Source organism: Labrus bergylta, chromosome 10, assembly GCF_963930695.1.
Source record: "Labrus bergylta chromosome 10, fLabBer1.1, whole genome shotgun sequence".
Taxonomy (NCBI): Eukaryota; Metazoa; Chordata; class Actinopteri; order Labriformes; family Labridae; genus Labrus; species Labrus bergylta.
This window is the reverse complement of record NC_089204.1, coordinates 8,463,191-8,485,690: the sequence shown is the minus strand read 5'-3', so window position 1 is coordinate 8,485,690 and position 22,500 is coordinate 8,463,191. Positions and strand designations below refer to the sequence as shown.

Here is a 22,500-nt window from a genome sequence, read left to right as displayed (position 1 = left end):
CAGACACAGACACAGACACACACACAGACATAGACACAGACACAGACACAGACACAGACACAGACACACACACACACACACACACACACACACACACACACACACATAGACACAGACACGCACACACACACACACACACACACACACACACACACACAGACACACACAGACACGCGCGCACACACACACACACACACACACACACACACACACATAGACACAGACACGCACACACACACACACACACACACACACACACACACACACAGACACACACAGACACGCGCGCACACACACACACACACACACACACACACAGACACACACACACACACAGACACACACACACACACACACGCACACACACACACACACACACACACACACACACACACGAACGCGCACACACACACACACACACAGTCATTCATGAAATCTCTCCTGTTGTGCAGAAATAAATCCTGAGCGCTATGTGACATCTCTTAAATACTGAGTGTGTGTCTGTTAGCGCCCCCTGTCTGTCTGTGAGACTCTTTTTATTCACAGAGAACGAGACAATCCCCTAATGACTGAATACTGGATAAATACAAACAACAGACGCAGTTTGTTGTGGTGATCTTAAAAAACTTGATTGAGTAAAAACACCTGAAAGAGGAACAGAGCCAAACTGAGGCTCTTTCACTGTAAACTGCCTCGTACCCCGCCCCCCCTCCCGGACCACACAGGACTGTTGTTTGTTCTTTATAAACATGTGAAATAAAAGGCTGCAGATTAAATTTGATCCTCACAAACAAAGACTTTCCCAGAGAGACGGAAACTGTTCCTTCTGTCTTTGAGGGGTTTACCCACAAACCATTGCAGCGTGTGAGTGGTGAAACCACAAGCAGACATTTAGAGCAGAGTACAGGGAGGCCAGGAGTTCTGCATCTTAATATTTCAGTTTGTAACTGAGAAGCGTCACGGTCAGAAGTAACTGATGTCCTCCTCTGACCGTGACGCCTTTTTAGAGAGAGGTCAGAGGTCACAGAGCTGTTTCTAACATGTCCCACAGGTTTGATCTGATGCTCCTGCTGCAGCTGTCTCGTATTTATTGAAGATAAATACGAGTGAGTGAGTCTCTGATGTTTTATTGCTCTCCTCCCAGTATCAGGTATCACTGCAGCGCTTTCAGAGGTTCACTCCGCGCTCTGGCTCCTGGTGGATTTACGGCTCTGTTGGAGGGTCAACAGGTTTGATGGAGGAGCTGATAGTGCAGACGTGTTTCTGGACTCCCCTCACTTTCTCAGCTGACGAAGCCAAAAGCTGAGATGCCTGATTAAAAAGGGAAATTTGGGGCTGAAATAAAAAACTTGTGGCTGACATTTTCTTGTGTTGAAAAAGTTGTGTAACTTCAAGTGGAGGCATAATGTCCCCCTTCTTTTAGAGGCCAGCTGTGACGCAGGAAGTCAGAGCTCGGCAGTTCGGGACAGAGCCGGTCTGTGTGCCGAGCCAAGAACAGAAAACCCTGTCCCTCTGGCTCTGTCGCTAACAGTCGCTAACAACAGAAAAAGCATCGCTAACAGCGCCACTAAAGGCTCATTCATGCTCTATACACGTAGATACACGTCTGTATAGAAGGCCAAACACTTCAAAATATGTGCCTTTGAGATAAATGCACATCAGATAGGCTACACGTCAGATACATATGGAAGGCCAAAACACGTGACTTTCAACACGTTAACAACACGTTGTTTACATGTTGTTTACATATTGTTTACACGTTGTTTACATGTTGTTTACATCTACGCGTTAACATTTGACACGTCAACAACACATTGACAAAGCGTTAAAAGTCACGTGTTTTTGAAGTTTTGGCCACTTGTCCAGTTTGAACGGGTGAGTGTCGTACGTTCCCATTGGTTGCTGAGCACTAGGGTTAAACCATTTCTGTAAGTCTGCGAGTTGCCGACCACTATCTGGATGTTTGGATCAGGATCCGCTAATTTCTTTGTCCCTGTTTTCATTTCTTCATGTAGCCTATAAAAAACAACATTCAGATTTATGACTTTAAGTTTTTACTTGATTTGGTAAATACACGTATCGTAGAAAATAATCGCTGTCCGATGAAAACCACGTAGCTCCAAAAATAAACCTTAAACTGTCATCAGTCACATTAAGCACCACAGATTAAAATCGATCTTTACAAAGTCATCAGTCTAATATATTTCATGGATATGTACGTGGATTGCTGTGAGGGCAAGTGGGCTTACGAACCTCTCCAGTTTATGTCCGACGCGGTTACAAAAGATCTATCCTACAAACTTAATTTGAATAAAAGTGAGTACTTCCCCATTCATAGGAAAGCTGAAGAATATCCTAAACTGCCATTTAAACTTACAACTGACTCTTTCATATTATATTTGTTTCAAGCCATAGCTATATTCATACCACAATCATTTTCTCAGGACTATAACCAGATGATCTCCTCTTTAATTTGGCATGGTAAACCTGCCCGCATAAGAAAATAATTCATGGAAAGACTGACAAAAACTGGGTGGGCTCTGGTTACCAAACCTGCGCTCATATCATTGGGCTGTAAATCTGAATACTGTCTCCCTGTTAAAGGATTGGAGTGGTAAGACTCCTGGCTCCTGACTGAAATGAACACTAGCTACCCCACTCTATCCCTGCTCTGTGCATAGTGAAAGTTATTATGACTCAATCATTACGCATTATAGAACAGTTTAGAAAATACCTGGGACTTAGTAACTTATTGGAAACGACTCACTGCTCAAATAAACGCGTCTGTTTGAATGAGGTTCACATGTTCCTCTCTATTATCAAGAGGTCTAACTGTACTCAGATGGAAGGAGGTAACACACGACCGATCAGATGAACCTTAACCCATCTCCTGACAGATTTCTAACCTGAGACACATTCAAGACCTGTGTGAAGAATTCATCTAGAACCAGGAACATCCCTACAGGTGGTCTCTCCTAGCAATGCCTCAGAGTACATGGTCACATGGTCACATGGTCAGATACAGGGGACAGTATGCTCAGAATTGGTCCGCCAAGATGCAGAAAGAAGAAGCAACCATGACAAGCACTCGCCTGGTCCCCAATGTGAAACCACCCTGAGTATGTATTACCTGTTACCATGGCAACAAACAGCAGCAGCTGGCTGGAACAGGTCAGTTAAGATGGGAAACTAGTTGAATTGTTAGATTAAAATATTGTTTTCTTGAGTTTTAGAGAGAGAGAGAGACAGAGAGACAGAGAGAGAGAGAATGTCCCTCATTCAGACCATCCATGCTGGAGATCCTGTGAGGTCCACATCACGACCTACAGCCGTCACTGATAACTTCCTGTCCGGTTGCGAGAACGCTCCGATGCCGCTATCTCTAGCATCCCCCACACGCACAAACACACACAGGACAATAAACACAATCAATTATCTCTCTGTAGTTGTTATTGGTTCCCTTGGTTCCTAGGATTTACACGGGGGCATGTCTTATGTGTAACCTGCGGCTGCTGGTCATGAAACATTGTTAGGTGAACACGCTACACGATAGCAGATGTGATTTACAGCATCACTGAAGCTGTTCAGTGTTTGAGCTGAAGGTGTGCTGACAGACGGCTGCTGGGAGCCCAGGTGCAGAGTGACATCACTCAGGTAACAGAGCTCACAGTCTCCTCACAGTGAGTTCATGAGCAGATAGAGAGTGTGGATGGGGGCTCTGCATGGGGGATAGGGGCTGTGTTCCTGCACAGTAAACAGACTCTATAAGTCGCTCAGATGGAGAGTGACATGATTTAGATTCTGATGAACACGTATTAATGATATGCAAAGAAAAATATCAGGATGAGGATAAACACTGAACTAAGTCACATAGAAAGAGCCAATAAAAACGGAGCAAAATGAGGCATGAATGCTTTCTTGTGCCGCAAATATTAGATTATGTAAGAAATCCTTTCAGTCGGAGGTGGAATCTGAGGAGCAGCCGAGGCCAAGTCGTGTCGAGCCGTCAGCTCTTTTGGCCGACTCGTCACCACGCAGGACGGAGCGTTTGTGATTGATGAACGCAGCTTGTTCATGAGCGATCTGGAGAGAGCGACTCTGAACACTGCAGCGATTTACTCTACTTACATCACGGCACAAAGAGCCACCCAAAAAACCTCATTTTTCCTCACGGTGGATGTTTTCCTGAGTGCACATGTTGATGTGGTGGGCTGAGACCCAGAGTACGGTCTGTAAGGAAACCTGTGCAGTGTTAAAAACATGGCTGTGTCGAAGCCTCTTGCATGGTTTTAGTTTCAGCTGCTGATTGCCAGAAATTCATCAGAGCTGCAAAATAACTCACATGTAATGTTTTTATAAAGATAAACTCCACTCTGCTGGATCCTATCCAACACATCAGCTACAGGAGCCAGCTGTGAGCGTAACACCTGATTCTACTGACAACTCCAATGAGTGCTTTTCATATTCTCTATTTACCACAGTCCAAATGTTGTCTCACAGCCTGAGAAACTCTGAGGTCAAAACCAAATACACAAGGAAGCGTTTGTGGCTGAAAGCTGTTTGCTCACACTTTGAATGTTGCCTTTAATAATTTCAGCAGAAACGTTGTCATGCAGAGTTTTTCGACCTGGAATCATTAAAAGGGCATTAATCTCTGTCAGAGTGAGAGCGTGAGGGAGAGCCTCCAGACCTTCTGTGGGGGAAGTTTGAATTATCTGCATTGTTTAAAATCCTCTTTCCTCTGGTGTCCTGTCAGACGAGGAGCAGGGTGGGGGAGAGGGGGGCGTATGGGTGACTGTAAGTGAAACATTCCTGGAGGGTTCAGGACGAGGTTTTTCTTGACTCATCATCCGTCAGAAAGTGGCTATCTGCTGTTGAAACATTCTCCTGTCCTCACTGAGGGTCCAACAGTCCCAGCATGCATCACTCTGCCAGATCAACATCTGCAGGAACTACCTTCAAACAAACTGAGACTAACGGTATTCAATAATACAGTATTACTTTGTTTACTGACGGTACGGGACAGCTGGGCCGAGTGTGAGCGCTCTTTACTCCATGTTTACTCAGAAAATTACTCTGAATGTTAGAGACTGACCACAGCTGATCCTCACGACTTTGTGTGTGTGTGTGTGTGTGTGTGTGTGTGTAGTGCAGGATTTCAATCTGTTACGGTGTAGAGTGTTTCCAATGGTTTTCTTGGTGACTGTGGTCCTAGCTGCCTTGAGATCATTACAAAGCTCCTCCCGTGTTCTGGGCCGATCCCTCTACCCAACGAGGCGAGATCTTGCAGGGTGATTGATGCTTATTTTATATTTCTTCCATTTTCTTAAAATTGCACCACCAGTTGTCTCCTTCTCACCAAGCTTCCTGCTGATGGCCTTGGAGCCCAGTCCAGCCCTGTGCAGGTCCACAATGTTGGCCCTGATGTCCTTTAAAAGTTCTTTGGTCTGGCCCTGGGTGGTGGAGTGGTTGGAAAGGAAGAGATTGATTCTGTTGATAGGTGTCTTTTATTCGCTTAACGATCAGTGATTACACCGTATGAAGAGTCTCAAGACTACACAGTACGAAGAGTCTCAAGACTACACCGTATGAAGAGTCTCAAGACTACACAGTACGAAGAGTCTCAAGACTACACAGTACGAAGAGTCTCAAGACTACACCGTATGAAGAGTCTCAAGACTACACAGTACGAAGAGTCTCAAGACTACAACGTATGTAGAGTCTCAAGACTACACCGTATGTAGAGTCTCAAGACTACACCGTACGAAGAGTCTCAAGACTACACCGTATGTAGAGTCTCAAGACTACACCATATGTAGAGTCTCAAGACTACACCGCATGAAGAGTCTCAAGACTACACCGTATGAAGAGTCTCAAGACTACACCGTATGCAGAGTCTCAAGACTACACCGTATGTAGAGTCTCAAGACTACACAGTATGTAGAGTCTCAAGACTACACCGTATGAAGAGTCTCAAGACTACATCATATGAAGAGTCTCAAGATTACACCATATGTAGAGTCTCAAGACTACACCGTATGAAGAGTCTCAAGACTACATCATATGAAGAGTCTCAAGATTACACCATATGAAGAGTCTCAAGTCTACACCATATGAAGAGTCTCAAGTCTACACAGTATGAAGAGTCTCAAGACTACACAGTATGAAGAGTCTCAAGTCTACACAGTATGAAGAGTCTCAAGATTACACCATATGAAGAGTCTCAAGTCTACACCATATGAAGAGTCTCAAGTCTACCCCATATGTAGAGTCTCAAGTCTACACAGTATGAAGAGTCTCAAGACTACACAGTATGAAGAGTCTCAAGTCTACACCATATGAAGAATCTCAAGACTACACCATATGAAGAGTCTCAAGACTACAGTAGAGTCTCAAGACTACACCATATGTAGAGTCTCAAGACTACACCATATGTAGAGTCTCAAGACTACAGTAGAGTCTCAAGACTACACCATATGTAGAGTCTCAAGACTACACCATATGAAGAGTCTCAAGACTACACCATATGTAGAGTCTCAAGACTACACCATATGTAGAGTCTCAAGACTACACCATATGAAGAGTCTCAAGACTACACCATATGTAGAGTCTCAAGACTACAGTAGAGTCTCAAGACTACACCATATGTAGAGTCTCAAGACTACAGTAGAGTCTCAAGACTACACCATATGTAGAGTCTCAAGATTACACCATAGCGGCTCTGAAGATTGGAGCCAGTATGTCATTATATGTGCTGACATATAGTATAGAAGGAAGTTTGGTAAGGCAAGGCCGCCATTATATGTAAATTAGATTTACCTATTCTGGGGGCAGTGTTTTTAATGTTAGAGTCAGAGCTATCAGGTGTCCAGGTGTAAACAAGGGGTGGGGGGTTGGGGATGCCACAGTCCTGCAGGGCTCTCTGCTGTTTGGTTAGGCCGTGGGGGATGGGTTGTCCAAGTGCCCTCCTTATCTAGATGATGGCATCCTCAACAACACATCTGTTACCCCATCTCCCCTCCCCCCCAACATAGCCCCCCCCCCCCCCCCTCGCCTTTTACTTCATCTGTCCGCAGAGCATTTTCCACCTGGGATAGGGGTGTGGGTGGTGGGGTGGGGTCATGTTTAGTCGGGTGTTGGGTGTCATGCTCCCTCTTTGTGTGAAGACATCACCTCATCTGTTTTGTCATAACACACCTGTCCACCTTAAAGGGAGGTGTTAGGGGTTAGGGGTCGGGTCACCCCCCCCCCCAGCAGAACATCTATACATCTTTTTGTTTATCTCTCCTCCTTCATATATATCAGTACAAACATCATTTATGGTATTTCACAGTGAGGCTGGGCTGTGTTCACAAAAAAACAGAAAAAAGTTTATCAATGCACAGAACATTCCCTGTGTTTGTGTGTGAAAATGTATAAGTTAAGTTAAGTTAAGACCAAGCATCAACCTCCAATGTTGAAAAGGAAGCCAATTCAGCAGTCCAAAAAAAACAGTGGTTCCTCCAGTGTCCACTAGAGTCTGTCTCCTGCAGTGAGTCAGTCCCCATAGAGCTCCATGTTAAAATAAACATGTTTACAGCCTGGTACAAAAACAATTTGGGTCTCTAGAGCTCATTTCTCTCTTCAACTGTACGGGTTAAAGGTCAGCTTATTCAGTCGCTGACCTTTAACCTGCTGTTGGAGCCTTTTGGAGATTTATTCATGTAAATATCAGACGTCTTTCTTTCTGAGCTTTATTGGACTAACTGCCGTCTGTTCTCTTTAAATGAGAAACAGGTTGTTGAGCTCTGTTATCTTAGCATTTGCTAACTCCTCCCTCCTCTCTAGTCCCCCCTCTATGGTCACTTTTGAAAACAAACTTAGCTCAGACAAAGTCCCAAAATGGAGGCTTCAAAAAGGCAGTCGACAGCATTCACTGCTACACTGCCATCGCTGTGACATCACAGCAGCTCCGCTATGATCGCTCCACACCTGGCTCAGGTTGATGGACATGTCTATGTTTGAGATGCCACAGAGACGATCTTTGGTTGTTTGTTGATACAGTTGTCAGTGTGTGTTGGGGGTGTCCCTCCTCTGCAGTGCACCTGTGTGAAGTAGCATCTGTGGGTGGGCGTATCTTTGCTGTCAGAGGAACATTCCAGAGGAGAAGTCACCCTGTTAATCCCCTGAGTTTAGACCCCACAGATCCCCCTTTCCCCCCCTGTTTCCCCCATCCTCACCCCTCCGATCTGTCAAAGGTAGACCCTGTGAGGGGAGATTAAAGCCTTCCCCCCCCCCACCTATAATCCCCTCAAATATTCCAGAGAGAAAGAAATTATTGTAACGTCCTTCTGTGATCTGCACACACAGAGACCGTCTGGTCCTACTGCACAAATTCTGCAATATTGTGTGTGTGCATCAGTGTCTCTATCAGGGGAATGTTTAGATAAATTAGTCAAGTTGCACCTGACACCTAAAAACTGTTTATAAGACTCTCAGGCGAGCAGAACAACACCTGACAGAGCTCAGCTCAGTGTGTGTGTATGTGTGTGTGTGTGTGCGTGCGTGTGTGAGTGTGTGCGTGCATGCGTGCGTGTGTGAGTGTGTGCGTGCATGCGTGCGTGTGTGTGTGTGTGGCAGGTGTTAAAGCAACGATCTTCAGAGATGGTAACCAGGAGGAGGTGAGAAAAACTCAAGAGGTCTTGAAAGTGAAGATCAGGGAGGCTAAGGAAACTCCAGCAGCACAACATGAGGGAGGTCTGGAGTGGCATGAAGACCATCACAGGCTTCAGGACGACCAGCAGCAGAGGAGTTGATGGCAGCGTGGACAACGAGCTAAATCTATTCCTTAATAGATCTGACACGGCCCCTGCCCACCCCCACCCCCAACCTTTCTCTGCTGTCTGCCTGCCTGCAGCCACTGCACTGCCCCCTCCTCACAGCCCACCATCTTCAGGTGAGGGTCCTTCGCACCCCCCCTCCTCTGGTTCCCTGTCTTACAGCCTTCTCTTAAGACCCTGGCACACCAAGCAGACCGTCGGTCCGATGGTGAGCGGTCGTTGCCCTAGTCTTTACAGTGTGTCCAGCTCCGTCACTACCCATCGGCCCCAGTTGGCCTTTATTTGGCTGATTCCACATGTTGAATCGTAGGATCCGTTGCAGTTGGGTGTATGAATCTCTCTGGCTGCTCAGCTCAGCGAAACAGGAGAGCCAGTGCACGAGAAGAAATACGTAAGCGCCTCTTCTCTTCTTGTTCCACTAATAAAAGACCAAGAGCTGACGACGCCATTTTCACTTTTTTATCAGACGTTATTCTCCATTAGAAGTTCCTAAAGCGGTGAGAGAATTGTCTTCTCGTATCAAAACAACGGTTTATTTATCCGCGTTCTTCCTCGTCCTCTTTCGGTTTCCCCTTTTTTGGAATGATGATTACAGTCTACCGCCCCCCGCTGGCATGAAGAGTTATTGCCTCTCTCTCATGTGCAGAACGTACGTGGTGGTTTGGCCGTTAACTGCAGTCTTTGAGGTGTGTTCATTAAGTATTTCTGATTCTGATTGTTGCTGTGTTGAACTTTTCCTCTGGACGGGGGAAAGTTCTTAAGAAGGTCAGAGGTCATTCCGCTCTAATCTCTCTGCTGGTGTTAATCCAGACCACTGGGCTGGATTATATGTGGATTATATCAGGCTGATGTGTTAATCACAGCAGGTCAGTGTGAGGTCAGAACTGTGGCAGAGTTTCTGTGTGAAAACCTGCAGATTAACAGCAGGAACAATGAGCTGCTCTGTGACGGAGAAAGAGACCATTCAAAGAGTGTATATGTGAGGAAATGCACACACACACACACACACACACACACACACACACACACACACACACACACACACACACAGGCTTGTTTAGGGCCTTCATACAGTGTGCATGTGGAGGACAGAGAGGAGAAGTGTCAGTCTAAGGCTCCACGTCTCTTCGGGGGATGAAACACTTGGATTGTAATGACTGAGTGTGTGTGTGTGTGTGTGTGTGTGTGTGCTGCTGCAGGACGTCAGAGTGTTTCATGAAGACATGACAGCACCGACTCTACACAGAGACACAAAGGTTCTATAAAAGAGATTTTATTTCTAATAAACATGAATAGATGAACATGTTGGACGTTTTGAAGATCTAAACATTCACACAAACTGCTGAGGCTGAAGGAACAGGAAGCATTGAACAAACTGTCGAACATTCAGATTCAAACACCAAACTCTCAGAGGACACATACATTGTATGTGTTAATAATTTGTTTGTCAGGACTCACTACACTGTTCACAGATCAGCCGTCTGTTTAAAGACCTCTGCTCTACAAAGTGAATTTACATTAAAGTACAAAGTGCAAATACTAAGTTTTCCTCGCCGCCCACGGGGGAGGGCCCAACGCAGCCGGCTTCAGCCCTGTTTCCTCGACGGGTTCTGAGGACAGATTCAAGAGGAAATCTTTATTAACAGCCTGTCTGATGAACAAACATATTCATGTTTATAACTTTATTAACAGTCTATCTGATGAACAGACATATTCATGTTTATAACTTTATTAACAGTCTGTCTGATGAACAGAGACATATTCATGTTTATAACTTTATTAACAGTCTGTCTGATGAACAGAGACATATTAATGTTTATAACTTTATTAACAGCCTGTCTGATGAACAAACATATTCATGTTTATAACTTTATTAACAGTCTATCTGATGAACAGACATATTCATGTTTATAACTTTATTAACAGTCTGTCTGATGAACAGAGACATATTAATGTTTATAACTTTATTAACAGCCTGTCTGATGAACAGAGACATATTAATGTTTATAACTTTATTAACAGTCTGTCTGATGAACAGACATATTCAGGTTTATAACTTTATTAACAGCCTGTCTGATGAACAGACATATTCATGTTTATAACTTTATTAACAGTCTGTCTGATGAACAGACATATTCATGTTTATAACTTTATTAACAGTCTATCTGATGAACAGACATATTCAGGTTTATAACTTTATTAACAGTCTGTCTGATGAACAGAAATATTAATGTTTATAACTTTATTAACAGCCTGTCTGATGAACAGAGACATATTAATGTTTATAACTTTATTAACAGCCTGTCTGATGAACAGACATATTAACGTTTATAACTTTATTAACAGTCTGTCTGATGAACAGACATATTAACATTTATAACTTTATTAACAGTCTGTCTGATGAACAGAGGCATATTAACGTTTATAACTTTATTCACAGTCTGTCTGATGAACAGAGACATATTAACGTTTATAACTTTATTAACAGCCTGTCTGATGAACAGAGGCATATTAACATTTATAACTTTATTAACAGTCTGTCTGATGAACAGAGGCATATTAACATTTATAACTTTATTAACAGTCTGTCTGATGAACAGAGGCATATTAACATTTATAACTTTATTAACAGTCTGTCTGATGAACAGAGGCATATTAACGTTTATAACTTTATTAACAGTCTGTCTGATGAACAGACATATTCATGTTTATAACTTTATTAACAGTCTGTCTGATGAACAGAGACATATTCATGTTTATAACTTTATTAACAGTCTGTCTGATGAACAGAGACATATTAATGTTTATAACTTTATTAACAGCCTGTCTGATGAACAAACATATTCATGTTTATAACTTTATTAACAGTCTATCTGATGAACAGACATATTCATGTTTATAACTTTATTAACAGTCTGTCTGATGAACAGAGACATATTAATGTTTATAACTTTATTAACAGCCTGTCTGATGAACAGAGACATATTAATGTTTATAACTTTATTAACAGTCTGTCTGATGAACAGACATATTCAGGTTTATAACTTTATTAACAGCCTGTCTGATGAACAGACATATTCATGTTTATAACTTTATTAACAGTCTGTCTGATGAACAGACATATTCATGTTTATAACTTTATTAACAGTCTATCTGATGAACAGACATATTCAGGTTTATAACTTTATTAACAGTCTGTCTGATGAACAGAAATATTAATGTTTATAACTTTATTAACAGCCTGTCTGATGAACAGAGACATATTAATGTTTATAACTTTATTAACAGCCTGTCTGATGAACAGACATATTAACGTTTATAACTTTATTAACAGTCTGTCTGATGAACAGACATATTAACATTTATAACTTTATTAACAGTCTGTCTGATGAACAGAGGCATATTAACGTTTATAACTTTATTCACAGTCTGTCTGATGAACAGAGACATATTAACGTTTATAACTTTATTAACAGCCTGTCTGATGAACAGAGGCATATTAACATTTATAACTTTATTAACAGTCTGTCTGATGAACAGAGGCATATTAACATTTATAACTTTATTAACAGTCTGTCTGATGAACAGAGGCATATTAACATTTATAACTTTATTAACAGTCTGTCTGATGAACAGAGGCATATTAACGTTTATAACTTTATTAACAGTCTGTCTGATGAACAGACATATTAACGTTTATAACTTTATTAACAGTCTATCTGATGAACAGACATATTAACATTTATAACTTTATTAACAGTCTGTCTGATGAACAGACATATTAACGTTTATAACTTTATTAACAGTCTGTCTGCGTTATTTTACTCATGAGAGGAACAGATCACTCACCGGTTTACTGGGAGATAAACTTTCTCCTGGTTTGGCTCCTGTGACACAAACATTCAAAGATAAAGGACAACGAGTGAGACAGTGTGTTCTGTTTGAAGGGATTAAAAGAGCGTGTGTGTGTGCATGTTTTGTGTAGAAATTGTGTGAGTGAGCTGACCATCTTCCTTTGTGACCCCCAGGCAGCCAATCAGCTCATGCAGAGACAGCGCCTTGTCGTTACTAACGTCGCAGTACTCCACAAACTTCTTAACACACTTCTTGGGCTTTGCCTTCTTCCTCAAGAATCGTTTGAACGGTTTGATTTCCTTCTTCCCGATGTCTCCGCTTGAGTTCCTGTCCAGCTGGCTGAAGTACCAGTGCACCACCCGTTCCTCCAGCGTGTGGGCGGGGTCAGGCTCCGCCATCCTGGAGACACACATCAGTTCATCAGCTGACAAAGACCCTCATTACTCAGCCCATCACTCTGTCACTCCATCACTACATCACTCCATCACTCCATCACTCTGTCACTCTGTCACGACATCACTACATCACTCCATCACTACATCACTCTGTCACTACATCACTTCATCACTCCATCACTACATCACTCCATCACTCTGTCACGACATCACTACATCACTCCATCACTACATCACTCTGTCACTACATCACTTCATCACTCCATCACTACATCACTCCATCACTCTGTCACGACATCACTACATCACTCTGTCACTACATCACTTCATCACTCCATCACTTCATCACTCCATCACTCTGTCACTCCATCACTACATCACTCCATCACTCTGTCACTGTCACTCCATCACTCCATCACTACATCACTCCATCACTCTGTCACTCCATCACTCCATCACTCCATCACTCCATCACTCTGTCACTCCATCACTACATCACTCCATCACTCTGTCACTCCATCACTCCATCACTCCATCACTCTGTCACTGTCACTTCATCACTCCATCACTCCATCACTCTGTCACTCTGTCACTCCATCACTACATCACTCCATCACTCCATCACTCTGTCACTCTGTCACGACATCACTACATCACTCCATCACTACATCACTCTGTCACTCCATCACTCCATCACTCTGTCACTCTGTCACGACATCACTACATCACTCTGTCACTACATCACTTCATCACTCCATCACTACATCACTCCATCACTCTGTCACTGTCACTCCATCACTCCATCACTACATCACTCCATCACTCTGTCACTCCATCACTCCATCACTCCATCACTCCATCACTCTGTCACTGTCACTTCATCACTCCATCACTCCATCACTCTGTCACTGTCACTTCATCACTCCATCACTACATCACTCCATCACTCCATCACTCTGTCACTCCATCACTCCATCACTCCATCACTCTGTCACTCCATCACTCCATCACTCTGTCACTGTCACTTCATCACTCCATCACTCCATCACTCTGGCACTCCATCACTACATCACTCCGTCACTGTCACTTCATCACTCCATCACTCCATCACTCCATCACTCTGTCACTCCATCACTCCATCACTCCATCACTCTGTCACTCCATCACTCTGTCATTACATCACTTCATCACTCCATCACTACATCATACTGTCACTACATAACTACATCACTCCATCACTCCATCACTCTGTCACTCCATCATTCCATCACTCCATCTCTACATCTCTACATCACTACATCACTCTGTCACTAACATCACTCTGTCACTCCATCACTCCATCACTCTGTCACTACATAACTACATCACTCCATCACTCTGTCACTCCATCACTCTGTCACTCCATCACTCCATCTCTACATCTCTACATCACTACATCACTCCATCACTCTATCACTCATCACTCTGTCAATCAGTGATATTTTATTGGACTGAACCAATCAGTGAACAGTGATTACAGATGATGATGGTCTGATGGTCTTACCTTCCGGCGGATGCTGGATCTGTGACGGCATGCACCATATCTGTGGAAAGTGCGTCGAGCACGCTCGTCAGGAACTCTGTTTTCTTCGACCCAGGACATCCTGAAAAGAAAGCACAGATACCTGAGAGAGGGTTTGCAGGTGAGTATTAAGAGGTCAACATGGAGAAAAGAGAAGGTGTGGAACATTCATTCTGCAGGTAACAACATCAGAGAGGAATGCTGTGTCACAGGTGGACTTGTAAATGTATATGGAGCTTTAACGTGAAGAGGAGGAAACACAGCTAACAGGCGTCTCAGTGTTTCCTCCCACTCATAAAGAACTTACCTTCAGGAGGAAGGACATACCTGCCAATCATCCCAGCAAATCATAGCTGCCACTCAGACCTGCCATTCACGTCTACCAATCATCCTGAGGTTGTTTCTAACAATCAGAGTTTGGAAACTGTTAATGAACAAATGACAGGCCCTGAAGTATTTGAGACATCGAACCAAAGATATCAAACCTGAGACATACTGCCTGAAACATCCCCTCAGACATCACACCCAAGACATCACAACAGAAACCTCCTACGTGAGACATCACACCTGAGACCTCCCCCCTGAGACATACCACCTGAGACATTCCACTTGAGACAACACAGCTGAGACACCACACCTGAGACATCGCACCTGAGACGTCCCAACTGAGACATCCCACCTGAGGCCTCCCACCTTAGACATCAGCCCTGAGACACCACACCTGAGACATCCCACCTGAGAAACCACACCTTAGACATCAGCCCTGAGACACCACACCTGAGACACCACACCTTAGACATCACACCTGAGACATCCCAACTGTGACGTCACACCTGGGACATCACACCTGAGACATCCCAACTGTGACGTCACACCTGGGACATCCCACCTGAGACATCCCACCTTTGACACCACAACTGAGACATCCCATCTGAAAAAACACACCTGAGACACCACACCTGAGACACCACACCTTAGACATCACACCTGAGACATCCCCAACTGACAATCACACCTGAGACATCCGACCTTTGACACTACACCTGGGAGATCTCACCTAAGACAACACACCTTAAACAAAAGACCTGAGACCTCCCACCTGAGACAACACACCTTAGGCACCTAGGACACCACACCTGAGACATCATATCTAAGACAACACACCTGAGGCACCAGAGACATCACATCTTAGACATCCCACCTGGGACATCCCAACTGTGACGTCACACCTGGGACATCGCACCTGAGACATCCCACCTTTGACACCACACCTGAGACATCCCACTTGAGACAACACACCTGAGGCACTTGAGACATCACATCTTAGACATCCCACCTGAGACATCCCACCTGAGACATCCCACCTTTGACACCACACCTGAGAGATCCCACCTGAGACATCCCACCTGAGACATCCCACCTGAGACAACACACCTGAGGCACCTGAGACATCACATCTTAGACATCCCACCTGGGACATCACACCTGAGACATCCCACCTTTGACACCACACCTGAGACATCCCACCTGAGACAACACATCTGAGGCACCTGGGACATCACAGCTGAGACATCCCACCTGAGACATCACATCTTAGACATCCCACCTGAGACAACACACCTGAGACATCCCACCTTTGACACCACACCTGAGACATCCCACCTGAGACAACACATCTGAGGCACCTGGGACATCACAGCTGAGACATCCCACCTGAGACATCACATCTTAGACATCCCACCTGAGACAACACACCTGAGACATCCCACCTTTGACACCACACCTGAGACATCCCACCTGAGACAACACATCTGAGGCACCTGGGACATCACAGCTGAGACATCCCACCTGAGACATCACATCTTAGACATCCCACCTGGGACATCACACCTGAGACATCCCACCTTTGACACCACACCTGAGACATCCCACCTGAGACAACACATCTGAGGCACCTGGGACATCACAGCTGAGACATCCCACCTGAGACATCACATCTTAGACATCCCACCTGAGACAACACACCTGAGGCACCTGGGACATCACACCTGAGACATCCCACCTGTGACATCACACCTGAGACATCCTACCTTTGACACCACGCCTGAGACACCACACCTGAGACATCCCACCTGAGAAAACACACCTGAGACACTACACCTGAGAAACCACACCTTAGACATCACACCTGAGACATCCCCAACTGACAATCACACCTGAGACGTCCCACCTTTGACACCACAACTGAGACACCACACCTGAGACATACCACCTGAGAAACCACACCTGAGACATCACACCTGAGACATCCCCAACTGACAATCACACCTGAGACATCCCAACTGTGACGTCACACCTGGGACATCACACCTGAGACATCCCACCTGTGACATCACAACTGAGACACCACACCTGAGACATCCCACCTGAGAAAACACACCTGAGAAACCACACCTGAGACATCCCCAACTGACAATCACACCTGAGACATCCCACCTTTGACACCACACCTGAGACATCCCACCTGAGACAACACACCTTAGGCACCTGAGACATCCCATCTAAGACAACACACCTGAGGCACCTGAGACATCACATCTTAGACATCCCACCTGAGACATCCCACCTGAGACATCCCACCTGAGACAACACACCTGAGGCACCTGAGACATCACACCTAAGACATCAGACCTGAGACATCCCAACTGAGACAACACACATGAGGCACCTGAGACATCACATCTTAGACATCCCACCTGAGACATCCCACCTTTGACATCACATCTGAGACATCCCAACTGTGACGTCACACCTGGGACATCCCACCTGAGACATCCCAACTGTGACGTCACACCTGGGACATCCCACCTGAGACATCCCACCTTTGACACCACAACTGAGACACCACACCTGAGACATCCCACCTGAAAAAACACACCTGAGACACCACACCTGAGACACCACACCTTAGACATCACACCTGAGACATCCCCAACTGACAATCACACCTGAGACATCCCACCTTTGACACTACACCTGGGACATCCCACCTAAGACAACACACCTTAAACAAAAGACCTGAGACCTCCCACCTGGGACATCCCAACTGTGATGTCACACCTGGGACATCACACCTGAGACATCCCACCTTTGACACCACACCTGAGACATCCCACTTGAGACAACACACCTGAGGCACTTGAGACATCACATCTTAGACATCCCACCTGAGACATCCCACCTTTGACACCACACCTGAGACATCCCACCTGAGACATCCCACCTGAGACATCCCACCTGAGACAACACACCTGAGGCACCTGAGACATCACATCTTAGACATCCCACCTGGGACATCCCACCTGTGACATCACACCTGAGACATCCTACCTTTGACACCACGCCTGAGACACCACACCTGAGACATCCCACCTTTGACACCACACCTGAGAGATCCCACCTGAGACATCCCACCTGAGACATCCCACCTGAGACAACACACCTGAGGCACCTGAGACATCACATCTTAGACATCCCACCTGGGACATCACACCTGAGACATCCCACCTTTGACACCACGCCTGAGACACCACACCTGAGACATCCCACCTTTGACACCACACCTGAGAGATCCCACCTGAGACATCCCACCTGAGACATCCCACCTGAGACAACACACCTGAGGCACCTGAGACATCACATCTTAGACATCCCACCTGGGACATCACACCTGAGACACTGCACCTGAGAAACCACACCTTAGACATCACACCTGAGACATCCCCAACTGACAATCACACCTGAGACATCCCAACTGTGACGTCACACCTGGGACATCACACCTTAGAGGTCCCACCTGTGACATCACAACTGAGACACCACACCTGAGACATCCCACCTGAGAAAACACACCTAAGAAACCACACCTGAGACATCCCCAACTGACAATCACACCTGAGACATCCCACCTTTGACACCACACCTGAGACATCCCACCTGAGACAACACACCTTAGGCACCTGGGACACCAGACCTGAGACATCCCATCTAAGACAACACACCTGAGGCACCTGAGACATCACACCTGAGACATCCCACCTGAGACATCCCACCTGAGACAACACACCTAAGACATCCCACCTGAGACATCCCACCTGAGACAACACACCTGAGGCACCTGAGACATCAGACCTAAGACATCAGACCTGAGACATCCCACCTGAGACATCCCACCTTTGACACCACACCTGAGAGATCCCACCTGAGACATCCCACCTGAGACATCCCACCTGAGACAACACACCTGAGGCACCTGAGACATCACATCTTAGACATCCCACCTGGGACATCACACCTGAGACATCCCACCTTTGACACCACACCTGAGACATCCCACCTGAGACAACACATCTGAGGCACCTGGGACATCACAGCTGAGACATCCCACCTGAGACATCACATCTTAGACATCACACCTGAGACATCCCCAACTGACAATCACACCTGAGACATCCCAACTGTGACGTCACACCTGGGACATCACACCTTAGAGATCCCACCTGTGACATCACAACTGAGACACCACACCTGAGACATCCCACCTGAGAAAACACACCTAAGAAACCACACCTGAGACATCCCCAACTGACAATCACACCTGAGACATCCCACCTTTGACACCACACCTGAGACATCCCACCTGAGACAACACACCTTAGGCACCTGGGACACCAGACCTGAGACATCCCATCTAAGACAACACACCTGAGGCACCTGAGACATCCCACCTGAGACATCCCACCTGAGACAACACACCTAAGACATCCCACCTGAGACATCCCACTTGAGACAACACACTTAAGACATCCCACCTGAGACATCCAACTTACGAAAACACACCTGAGGCACCTGAGACATCACATCTTAGAGATCCCACCTGAGACATCCCACCTTTGACACCACACCTGAGTCATCCCACCTACGAAAACACACCTTAGGCACCTGGGACACCACACCTGAGACATCCCATCTAAGACAACACACCTGAGGCACCTGAGACATCACATCTTAGACATCCCACCTGAGACATCCCAACTGTGATGTCACACCTGAGACATCCCACCTGAGTCAACACACCTGAGGCACCTGAGACATCCCACCTGAGACATCACATCTTAGACATCCCACCTGAGACATCCCACCTTTGACACCACACCTAAGACATCCCACCTGAGACATCCCACCTGAGACATCCCACCTGAGACAACACACCTGAGGCACCTGAGACATCCCACCTGAGACAACACACCTGAGGCACCTGAGACATCCCATCTAAGACAACACACCTGAGGCACCTGAGACATCACATCTTAGACATCCCACCTGAGACATCCCAACTGTGACGTCACACCTGGGACATCACACCTGAGATATTCCACCCTTGACACCACACCTGAGACATCCCACCTGAGTCAACACACCTGAGGCACCTGAGACATCACATCTTAGACATCCCACCTGAGACATCCCACCTTTGACACCACACCTGAGACATCCCATCTAAGACAACACACTTGAGGCACCTGAGACATCACATCTTAGAGATCCCACCTGAGACATCCCAACTGTGACGTCACACGTGGGACACCTGAGACATCCCACCTTTGACACCACACCTGAGACATCTCACCTGAGACATCCCACCTGAGACATCCCACCTGAGACAACACACCTGAGGCATCTGAGACATCACATCTTAGACATCCCACCTGAGACAACACAACTTAGACATCCCACCTGAGACAACACAGTTGAGGCACCTGGAACATCACACCTGTGACGTCACACCTGAGACAACACACCTGAGACATCCCACCTTTGACACTACACCTGAGACACCACACCTGAGACATCCCACCTGAAAAAACACACCTGAGAAACCACACCTTAGACACCACACCTGAGACATCCCCAACTGACAATCTCACGTAAGACATCCCACCTTTGACACCACACCTGAGACACCACACCTGAGACAACACACCTGAAACAAAAGACCTGAGACCTCCCATCTGAGACAACACACCTGAGGCACCTGGGACACCACACCTGAGACATCCCATCTAAGACAACACACCTGAGGCACCTGAGACATCACATCTTAGACATCCCACCTTTGACACCACACCTGAGACATCCCACCTGGGACATCCCACCTTTGACACCACACCTGAGACATCCCACCTGAGACATCCCATCTGAGACAACACACCTGAGGCACCTGAGACATCACATCTTAGACTTCCCAACTGAGACATCCCAACTGTGACATCACACCTGAGACATCCCACCTCTGACACCACACCTGAGACAACACACCTGAGGCACCTGGGACATCACAGCTGAGACATCCCACCTGAGACATCACATCTTAGACATTCCACCTGAGACAACACACCTGAGGCACCTGGGACATCACACCTGAGGCACCTGAGACATCACATCTTAGACATTCCACCTGAGACAACACACCTGAGGCACCTGGGACATCACACCTGAGGCACCTGAGACATCACATCTTAGACATTCCACCTGAGACAACACACCTGAGGCACCTGGGACATCACACCTGAGGCACATGAGACATCACATCTTAGACATTCCACCTGAGACAACACACCTGAGGCACCTGAGACATCACATCTGAGACATACCAACTGTGACATCCCAACTGACTGTCACCTGAGAAGCTGGGATGAGTTAATGGCCGTCCATCAATGAGTTTTGGTAGTTCACAGGCTTTCAGTAGTTCACAGAGTGTTAGTAGTCTGCAGAGTTCGCAGAGTGTTAGTATCTGATTATTTTATTAGTGTTGTTAGTTTTAGAAGTTTCTGGGTCTGAGGAGTGTTGGGTCCAGTGTGAAAGGATTTCTCTCTGCTGTTGTCTCTTGAAAATAAGAAAATCTGCACAGTTTCAGCTCTTTTAACGGCTGAGCCTGCGGGCTCAGATTCTCCTCTGCAGCAGATAATAGCACACCTGGCTGCTCTAACAGGTGGTGACATACAGCCCTTGTCTCAGGTGGAGCAGAGCTTCAGGTGAAAGCTCCACATGTCAGAACTGAACACACAGACAATAAAGTTTTAGTGGCTGTGTGAGCAGCTGTTAGTGGTCAGACTGGTTCCTGTGAGTATAATCTGACTGAAGATGGAGTCAGTCTTTCTGTGAGCCTGCAGGAGTCCATCAGGTAACTTCGTTCAGACAGGTGAGCCTCTTTATGATGGACATTGTTCAGCTGTGAATGGGTGGATGGATGGATGGATGGATGGATGGATGAACGGATGGATTGATGGATTGATGGATAGATGGATGGATGGATGGATGGATGGATTGATGGATGGATGGATGGATGGATGAATGGATGAATGAGCACTCTATTGATGTAATGGTAAATTAATAACTTTTTTAACAAATAATGTGTTTGGTCTAAACTGGATTTGATTAAATATTTGTTAAACACAGAACCTTTCTGACAGAGGGGAATGAATTCTTATAAACACATTAACTGTCTGCACATCTAACATGCACACACACACACACACTCTGTGTTACCCTGAAGATGGCGGCTCCTGTAGTGATCTTTGGGTTTGGTTGGATGAGCTCGAGCGTTCCCGTCGCACTTTGGTTGCTCGTACCTGAGACAGACCACACACTAGGTGAAACACACAGATTACACACACTCATACACACACATTACACGCACTCTCACACACACACAAATTACATGCACTCACACAAACACACACACACACACACATTACACGGTGGCGGAGGATACGAGTCTTGTGTGTGATATCTGTTTGTTAGTTTTCAC

At 45.8% G+C, this 22,500-nt stretch overlaps 1 protein-coding gene across 2 annotated transcripts in view; it reads right to left on the bottom strand.

Annotated features, from left to right (window-relative positions):
* Window positions 1-10,076: 10,076 nt before the first annotated feature.
* Window positions 10,077-22,500, bottom strand: part of smoc2 (SPARC related modular calcium binding 2) — a 28,824-nt gene continuing 16,400 nt past the window's right edge. For both annotated transcript variants that reach the window (XM_065959436.1, XM_065959437.1), the window contains exons 9-13: window positions 22,239-22,321; window positions 14,613-14,712; window positions 12,826-13,073; window positions 12,669-12,706; window positions 10,077-10,429 (exon numbers count right to left, since the gene is read on the bottom strand). In XM_065959436.1, coding sequence (XP_065815508.1) covers window positions 10,406-10,429; window positions 12,669-12,706; window positions 12,826-13,073; window positions 14,613-14,712; window positions 22,239-22,321 — 493 coding nt within the window. In that variant the 3' untranslated portion in view covers window positions 10,077-10,405. The remainder of the gene's footprint in view (window positions 10,430-12,668; window positions 12,707-12,825; window positions 13,074-14,612; window positions 14,713-22,238; window positions 22,322-22,500) is intronic.